The 9728-nt window shown below is 39.0% G+C and overlaps 2 protein-coding genes across 2 annotated transcripts; both read right to left on the reverse strand.

Moving 5' to 3' along the window:
* Positions 1-343: 343 nt before the first annotated feature.
* Positions 344-2488, reverse strand: rpl10a (ribosomal protein L10a). The gene is made up of 6 exons (XM_072680918.1): positions 2451-2488; positions 1905-1976; positions 1672-1752; positions 1115-1263; positions 799-971; positions 344-560 (listed from the first exon to the last, which is right to left on the reverse strand). The coding sequence occupies exons 1-6, from the start codon at positions 2453-2455 to the stop codon at positions 390-392; spliced, it is 651 nt and encodes a 216-aa protein (XP_072537019.1). The 5' UTR covers positions 2456-2488; the 3' UTR covers positions 344-389.
* Positions 2489-3460: 972 nt separating this feature from the next.
* On the reverse strand, positions 3461-8645 carry fance (FA complementation group E). Its single transcript, XM_072680919.1, has 10 exons — positions 8282-8645; positions 6982-7564; positions 6524-6568; positions 6377-6433; positions 5381-5524; positions 5105-5228; positions 4409-4484; positions 4201-4267; positions 3941-4066; positions 3461-3596 (listed from the first exon to the last, which is right to left on the reverse strand). Exons 1-10 carry the CDS (start codon positions 8506-8508, stop codon positions 3495-3497), a joined length of 1551 nt encoding a protein of 516 aa, XP_072537020.1. The 5' UTR covers positions 8509-8645; the 3' UTR covers positions 3461-3494.
* Between the last annotated feature and the right edge of the window lie 1083 nt (positions 8646-9728).

The following is a 9728-nucleotide window of genomic DNA, read 5'->3' on the forward strand; positions in this document are numbered from 1 at the left end:
CGACTGAACCCTTAATTCTACCTAAGCATGTAACGCATGTGATCTAGGCTCTAGGTCAACAGAATCATTTTTCCAGAGGACCAATAGCTATTCAGTCCTGTACATACACATCCTCTGGTCAGTGGCTGCCCACTTTTAAAGTTTTCCACCACTGTGCAAAAATTCCGCCAGACAAAATTTGTGTATGCAGTGGATTTCAATAAATTAGAATAATTCCAAATAATCAGTGGTTTTGTCAAATGTAGCAGAACACAAGTGGTCACGTTTAGATGTGTAGTACTTCCAAGTCATTTCATCATCAACGTTCTCATCAACTGCAATAAAACGCTCAAGACCAGCAATATTCGGATTACTCCACATTTATTATAGAAAAGCAAAGGACAGAGTCTCTAATAGAGACGCTGAGGCTTTCCCATGGTGCTCTTGATGTAGAGAGCTCTAACGTTTTGCCAGTTCTTCTTCAACAGAGACACCAAGAAGTTAACAGACAGATGGATGTTGTAGACCAGCTCATCCTCAGACATCCTGACATGGCCCACAGCCACAGCCAGACACAGCACCTGAAGACAGAAACAAGACATTTATTCAACCGCTGACTGCTGTGCTTCAATTTACGCTATTTGACTTGGTCACGGTCAGAACAAAACGACCATTCGTTTTCAAGAAAGGGGGAAAAAAAAAAAAAAAAAAAAAAAAAGTAAAACATCCAAGATAATTTTGGACCAGCTGTTGGTTCATTCACAAAAATATTAAGATAAAAAGCAATGCTTTCCATCAGATTACATGAATACCCCATACCTTCTTCATCTGGAATTTGATGGTAGATTTCACCTCATCCACCTTGGTATTAAGGTTCTCGTTGTGGGTGAGCAGTGAAGGGAACTTTCCAGCCTTGTTGAGGCCAGGACCCAGGATACGAGGAATCTGCTTAATCAGGGACTCAGAAGCCAGGAAGGCATCGTATTTCTTTGCTGTAGAACAGATTAGATAGGATCATTTCTGTCATCCATTTTGTAATTAGTAACCGCTATAATAAATACTAAAAATAATAAGACACCTTAATTCAGTTTACTCAACCATTAAATAACTAATTACACTTTTTTTAAAAACTCACCCAGTTTCTTGACCAGCTTCTTGTTCTTGTTAAGCTTTTTGAGAGCCTCAATGTCCATGTGGGGAATCTCTGCAGCCTTGGCTTCATCACAATGCTGCTGGTCACCGAGAACGCACACAGAGAATTTGGGACGAGGAGTGGTCTTCAGCCTGTCAGGAGCAAAGCAAGAAATCCATCCATATCACAAGGGTACATGACTAGCTTTCTCAAACCAGGTAACGCAGAACTGAGGAGTCTTACCCATACCGCGTTGGCTGGCGCCAGGAGCCGACAGCACAGTCATACAAATAAATGGTCGGCTTAGGGACAAGAGCACGTATGCACCCACCCTTAGCCTCCCCTCATGTTTTAAGACCCAGGGTAGGGGTCCGCCTGCTGTACCAACCCAGACGAGGGAGGCAGCAGGCTACCCAGAGCTGTTCTCCACTGCCCATCTCTAGCCTGCCTGAATAGCTCAAGTTCAACCAGAACTCAACAAGAGCCAGTTTAAACAAATGGGTCACGCAGGGTAGGGTACAGGCAGAGAGAAGGTTGGGTGAAACAGTAAAGGTCCGAACCTGACAGTGCCTGAGAAACGCTTGTCCTTCTGGGGATCATAGTTCTTCAAGCTGATCTGCAGCTCCACCGTCTCCAAAAACCTGTACAAATCAGGCCGGTCAGTATGTAATATAGAAACAATTTACCAGATCACACAACATAAGGAATTACCTAAATGTGTTCCAGTCATGTGAAAAGCACCTGGCACAGTGAACACAATTAAATAACAGTACTGAATATATGGAGTCCTTACTTTCTCCTCTTAGAAATGGAGCCAGACTGGACCTCCCGGACCGCCTCGTACAACGTGTCTCTTGAGACCTTACTGCAAAAAAAAAAGAAAAAAAAAAGCAAAAACACAAAAGCAGTTTTTAACATTTGACTCTAAACGCTGTACCGGCTGGAAAGAAACAGATTCATAGCCCGAATAGCCATGTACCAACCCGCGAATGCGCTCAAGTTAAACAGCTATATCAACAATCATCTACTAAAAATTTCGCCAATAATACATTTTTCAAGAAGTGTCGTATATTACTAAATAATTACATTAGCTGATACTGCCGAGCAATGTGTGGATTTCATTGGATTACATTCACGAGCACTTCAGCGGTGGCCGAGCACTCTGCCGGCAGCTCAACGGAGACCGGAGCGTAAAGACCAAGTTCTGTTCATTTTCTTTAACATTTCCACCAGCAGACAGGCCACAGTGTAGTACACAATATTAGTAATTCTATTAAAACGTCGCTCGGAAAGCAAAAAACGCCCAAAATACGAAGAAATGACACATTTTTAACTGTACCTCATTTCGGCTTGTCTTCTCCTTCCACACGGAGCTCGAAAAAGGAAGGAGGAAAGGAAGTTACGCTAAATATAAGCGCCAGTCGTTTCAACACGGTCTTTCAGAGCGGCCATCTTAGTTGCGGCTTATTGCGCGAACAGCACATAAAATAATAATAATAAAAATAATATATACTGGTAATAAATGGAATATAACCGCCTAAAGAGCTATTTTAGAGCTATCTGCCTTGAATGTGCTTATTTTAAGATGTTGAAACATTTATTCAGGTTCTGTAAATACTCGACTAATACATTTTTAGAGGATTTACATTATTGGTTACATCCAAATATATATTTTTATATTTAGTGGGTTTACAAAGTCATATTTGTAATATATATATATATATATATATATATATATATATATAGAATTCAAGAGGGTAAGACATACATACATCTATCAACAAATTTTACATAGAACTCACTCACCTTACACAATAATATAAATTATATTATAGCGAATTATAATATAATAATATTATTTAATTTATTAAGTATTTAAGATGTGAAGCTTCTCATACACCTGGAATGTAACTCACCCACTCACTCACTTGTAAGTCGCTCTAGATAAGAGCATCTGCTAAATGCCTTAAATGTAAATGTCATTCACACTTAGCACTTGAATAGTTTGCTGTCCTCATTTCTCAATTCTTCATTAAATTTTTAAATCCTCAAACTGTATTGCCACTGTTATATAGATACAAAATTTACAATACAATGTCAAATGTAAAGTAAATTAAGTAGAATAGTAATAATTCTTCTGCGTTTCTACAACAAATTCTATATTTTTAAAACCTTTTCAAGATGAACACCAGTTCCACCACACAGTTTTCAGATTCATTTAGGATGCTGTACATTTTCTATTTCAGAAAACCAGACAGGTATATAAGTTTAACTACATACAGGTCGGAGCCATCATAATGTACAATTATTAATTTATTAACACTTATAGTACATCTTAGCACTTACAGGACATGTGTTTATTTACAACAAATCATAATATGTATTATAGAGTAATACGTTTTAAAGCAGCTTGGAGGGACTTCTTCAGGAAGGTCTCATTGAAAGAGATACAGCAGGACAGTGTTTGCTGGCATGCTGCGTTCACCTGAAAATCCATCAGAGAAGCAGAGCGTCACTTTTAACTAGTCAGGCTGATACTTCTTACCATGCTGGGCAACAGCAGTCATTTACTGTTTCATTAGTGAGCATTTAAATATATAAGTGAAATATATTTGACTAAAACCAGATCAAAGGTATTGAGCATTTGGGGGATTAATATATATATATTAATCCCCCAAATGCTCAATACCTTTGATCTGGTTTTAGTCAAATATATATATATATATATATATATATATATATATATATATATATATATATATATATATATTTGTTGTATTTTTGAGGCAGTCTATAAAATGAGTCTGTTATTGGAACCATCCAACTCACATGACACTGGAACTTTGTCAGCACAGTCAGTATCATCTTAGCGAACTTCATGGACTTGGTAAATTGTGGGCATTGACTGCTCAGTTGGTTAGTAAAGAGGGAGAAAAGCCCCTCATTCAGTTCAATCTACAGAAAGAAAACATACAGGCACATTAAAAAAATCTCACACTTAAACACAGGAAACGGCATAAATCAGCAAAAATGAAACATTTAACAAGCTGTTGCAGGATTTAAGAACTATAAAGAAATATGGGACTTACCTTCAAATCCAGTAAGGCATGAATGACTGACAACAAACCCTCATTCCAGGCCCCTTCAAGAGTCATCCTGGAAACAAGATATATTGTTAATATTAGGCTAATCACAAAGAGTTTTAGGTGTAAAATATGCCCTGAAGTTATATATAAAAAAACACAGATCTTAAACGCAATAAATATCTTTATATTACACAAAGACTTTGAGACTCACTCAAATACAAGAAGCCTGTGATGCGGCTCTAGGCAGTCCTTCACCAGCCGACAGAGTAGTTCAGCCTGAGCGCTACCTAAAGGACAAATTAATAACCGATCAACTAAACCTTTACCGCAGTCTTACTGTAGTGCTAGATTACATGTCTAGGGGTAGGCAATATGATACTGATATTTTTATGTTTTAACAACTCTTTGATTTAATTTGGTTTGTTTTCCCCTCACGGTTTTGGGCTGTGTCTGGAACATAAAAAAATGCTGTCTACTTAGACAGGATTCTGAGGAAGGAAGGCACCCAGTCATGCCTGAATCGAGGTTCAGTAATCTATTAAGTAAGTCTTCTATTTCTTCTAAATGCTAATATCTAGCAGTGAGCTGTTGATACCATGGTGGTATCAGGGCATATCGCTGCCTTTGTGATTTGGTTACAGAGACCTTCATCAGTACACTGCCTTCTAAAGCACTGACTTGTAAGACAGCATGGGCAGCAAGGCAGCAAGTAAGCTACCTTATAGCTTTTACAGTATACCCTTAATTGTAAATGTATTTATATGTTTATTATTATTTAAATGGTTATTTATGTTATTTTATTGGGATTTGGTATGCCTCACCTCTCTTACAACGTATTCTTGCATTCAAGATTACCCTCTGTTAAGACCAAGATCACCCTTTCTAGAATGACAGATAGCTTACACACCTGTCTGTCCCTCCTTTATGACTGGCTCTATAAGAGCTTGGCAGGTCGGTCTTGGGTAACGGCTGCAGAGTGATGTTACACCAGTGACCAGAGAGCGGGAGGCTGGCTCAGTAAGAGACAGGACCTGAGAAGAACAGAAAGGAAAAGAGACAGGGAGACAGACAGAGAGCATAGTAAAAGAATATCACATCTGACAGTGTAAAAAATCCATAAAAAACAATGTCATAATTTGTGCTTTTTTTACCAAACAAACAAACAAACAAACAAGATGCCCACCTTGTCAAGCAGGAGGTTTTTGATAATGACAGAGGCAGCACTGTGGCTAAGATCTGGAGTCAGAGCCAGCAAAAAACTACAGAAATGTGGTAACGTCTGCTCAGGTGTTTCAGCTAAACCCAGAATTCCACACAGTATCTCCAGCTGAAGGAAAGAGTTGAGAAGTCATGGTCAGCATTATACACAAATACATGGAAACCACTGACAATGAACCAAGGAAAAATGTGTGTGTGCATGTGGGTGTATACGCTCACTGAGCACTTTAGTAGGAACACTGTTGACATGAGTCCTTAAGATTTCCAAAACTGGACAGTTGGAAACCAGAAAAGGCAAGGCCTGGTCTGATGAATCACAATTTCCACTGAGGCACACAGATGGTAAGGTCAGGATTTGACACCAACAGCATGAATCCTTGAACCCAACCTGCCTTGTGGCGACAGTCCAAGCTGGTGGAGGTGGTGAAACGGGGTGGGGGATGTTTTCTTGGCAGATTTTGGGCCTGTTAATACCAATCAATCACGGCTTGAATGCCACAGCCTATCGGAGTGCTGTTGCTGCCGTGTGCATCCCTTCACCGCCAAAATGTGCCCATCTTCTAATGGATACTTCCAGCATGATAATGCACCATGTCACACAGCAAAAGCATCTCAACTGGTTTTCTGAACATTACAATGGGTTTAGTGTTCTTCAGTGGCCTTCCCAGTCACCAGACTGTCCAATCCTATAGAACTCTGGTATGTGTTAGAATGAGGGATTCACAGTAGTGAAGTGTTTCTGAAAAACCTGCTGGAACTGCTTGGTGCAATCACGTCGACATTGAGCAGAATCTCAAAGGAATGTTTCCAACATCTTGTGGAAACCAGTCTTGAAGAATTGAGGCTATTTCGAGGACAAAAGGAGGTCCTACCCAGGATTAGTAGTGTTCCTAATGATGTGCTTAGTGAGCGTGTATACAGATAGATAATATATATAGTGTGTGTCTATGTTAGTTCCAACCTGTTTGGTATCACATTCATTCAGTACTTTCAGTGTAGGCATACAGCTTTCATCCCACTGTAAAAAATAGAAAGAAGCATAAGTGGCCGAGTGAATTAATGTAATTAAATTTAAGGGTAAAAAAAAATAAATTAAAATAATTCTTACCTCTGTTTCAGACTCTAATAATTCTTTCATCAAGGGAACAGCAGCCTGAAAAAACAAATGATTTTGGTGGATAAGAACTTCCTAGAAGTACCTGAATACACTACTGTGCACCAGTCGTAGGCACCCAAAAATGAGATACTGTATAACATTGTAATAAATACAAAAACAAACACCACAAAAAGCCTGAATGAGCTGTCTGTCAGTAAGGTTACTGATCCGTTGGCTAGAAAAAACAGTTAAAGTAACGCTTGTTTGGCTGCTGACTTCACTGTAAACTCCAGACACTTTTTAGATTTGTTTAAAGCAGAAAAAAAAACAACTGATGTAATGGACGAGCTCATCCAGAAGGACGAACATGGTGTGCAAGTTTGGTAATATTAATAATATAGTGCATCTGTAAATAAACCAAATGTTTTAAGTTGGGCACAGTGAGCAATTTGTTGTCATTTCCATTTCACCTTTATGTGCTCTGGCAAGACACTCAATGAATCTTCATGTGGCTCTTCTGGTGGAGAAGCTCTTTCTGGACCACTGTAAAGCTGCAGTGCTTTCTCATCACCTGCCTCCTCATCCACAGTCTCTTTTTCACCCTCAGAGTTCTCAATGTCCGGGGAATCCGTCTTCACTCTTTTAGTCTGGGGCTCATTCATGTCTGTCTCCGTATCGAGATCCATGACCTCACTTTTTCTCTTCTTCTGAACCAAATCCGTCCCACTATCTGCCTGCAGTACACTCCTGTGTTCATTCAGGTAGGCTTCCCATCCTCCTTTTGCTTGCGGGGCTTTGAACCTCTCACACAGTCCTTTCAGACGCACCACACATTCTGAGGTGAGAAGGGTCTTTTCCCCAACTCCCTCATCCCCAATGTCTCTGTGAAGCTGACGGATTAAAGCCCAAATCCATGGCTTGTGCTGCACTTCCTGACTCAGGCAGTGGAGCAGGGAGAGCACACTGTCCTGTGGTGCCCAAGAATGGACAAGGTGCAAAAAGCAGAGCAGATCAGTCTTGAAAGCATCGGAAAACAGGCAGACTAGTGGCTTTCTGAAACATACGGAAAAAAGGACAGTTAGTTAATCATGATCTATATATATACCGTCACCCAATAAAAAACATGTCCAAACAGTGTAGGCAAGAATGATCTTAACTTTGAATGGAAGTCAATGTAAAGTAAGAGGTTTTAAACCATGCAGGAAATTGAAAAATGGACAAAAATGGAGATGCATGGTTTTAATTGGACAACGCTAATATGGTTCTAGCATGGAAATTTAAGCAGAGAATCTATCATGTATTAATTATTTCCCTAGTTTAAGTGAATAGAAAAAACACCTTTACTAGTACTAATTACACTTTATGTGGCAATTCAAATGTAAAAAAAAACGTTAATCAGTTTTCACGGAAAATAAATAAATAAATAGTAAATATTTAATTTAAACGCCAACATGTCAACATGTATTATACAGGTAAAATATTTCACTGTATTTTTTGCTGATTTATTTGAACAATTTTATTAATTATCTTCTATCCACACGAGTAGAAAATTATGCCTGTCCCATCATTAAACTACAACGTCTTACTGGGCGGAACTCATTTCTGACATGTTAAAAATAAGACCTACTACTAATATGTTTTACAGTTTTACATATTCAGATATAAAAGCCTAAAACAAATACACTTTAGACACAGTGTGGAAACGACGAGCTTTTTAGGATGATGAGACCCCACCGGACAGTACCGGTGAGGAGACTCAGCCTTACTCACGTAGTGAGTTCCTGGGTGTGTTTATCCAGCCACGCCTCGTCTTCACAAAGCGTCTCCAGAAATGAACGCAAGGAGAAGAGTGAATGAACTCCTCGCAGTTTGTTGAGCACTTTTTGGGCTCCGTTTACTCCTCCAGTCAGTAAAGCATGAGCCAGCAACCGGGAGGGAGAGTGAAAACGGTGCAGCAGAGCTGCCATAGCACTGCAGTTCACCAACCCAGCTAACATTAACCAAACAACCAGTGCTAGAGTACGACTGCACGGCTGAGTCTCTGGTCTGGGTCTATCAGCGGTCAGTTTAAGCCCCTATATGTAGCTACACAGGCAGGGACGTTACGACAGGACATGCAGACAACATTAGAGAGATGAGGGAGACACAGCGCCGGTCGTTTCTTTTTCCTCTTCTTCAGAGTTTGGCGGGTTGCAGATTGTATCCCTATAGCGCCACCTTCTGTTTATTATACAATAAAACACCACGGTAAGAACACAGTCCAGTACATAAGTTAACAGCTTCATATTTATGTAAATAAAATAAATATAAAAATAAATATTAATCTGACTAGTATTAATACATTGGTATTAATAGTCTCTATTCTGTATCTTTATTATTATTATAATATTGATTCACCCCCTCCTCTCTGTATGGCTGTGCTCGTGACTGTTGGCTTGCATGGACTTTCACCGTTCACTCACGTTTTCGTCTTTTATAGCTTGACGGCACATTTGCCATATTCTCTTAATTCAGCATCGTTTTATTTTTGTTTTTACCTGTTTGATTTTGCATTGTGCTATCTGGTGTCGACCAGAGGAGGGTGGGTTCCTCTCAAGGTTTCTTCCTCTCGAGCTGAGGGAGTCCTTGCCTTTTCCTTGCTGCTGCCGCCACTGGTTTGCTCAAAAGAGGCTCCAGGATCCCTGTAAAGCTGCTTTGTGAAAAGCGCAATATAAATCATTTTGATATTGCATTAAATATTACTATTGCAAATGCAATAATAAATCTTTTTTTTTTTTTTTTTTTTTTACATCAACTGTAAAAACAGTATTTTGATGGCAACAGCTTGGGACAGTGAAACACTTAACCATTACTGCAAAGTGCTTAGAGTACAGGAAGGTATGCTGTTATATTGAGGAATTGAGTTGTAAAAAATATAGCATAGTGTTCAATTTCGAATGCATTTTAGGTTGTAGTTCTGCTGTGACCAGAGAGCAGTTGCATTTGATTAATAAAATTACTATATAATATATATATATATATTATATAGTAATTTTATTAATCAAATGCAACTGCTCTCTGGTCACAGCAGAACTACAACCTAAAATGCATTCGAAATTGAACACTATGCTATATTTTTTACAACTCAATTCCTATATATATATATATATATATATATCCCCATCCTCCCATAATGTACACATAGAATTACACCCAGGGCACATCAGACACCAAACCC

This window comes from Salminus brasiliensis, chromosome 6 (genome assembly GCF_030463535.1).
Source record: "Salminus brasiliensis chromosome 6, fSalBra1.hap2, whole genome shotgun sequence".
NCBI lineage: Eukaryota > Metazoa > Chordata > Actinopteri > Characiformes > Bryconidae > Salminus > Salminus brasiliensis.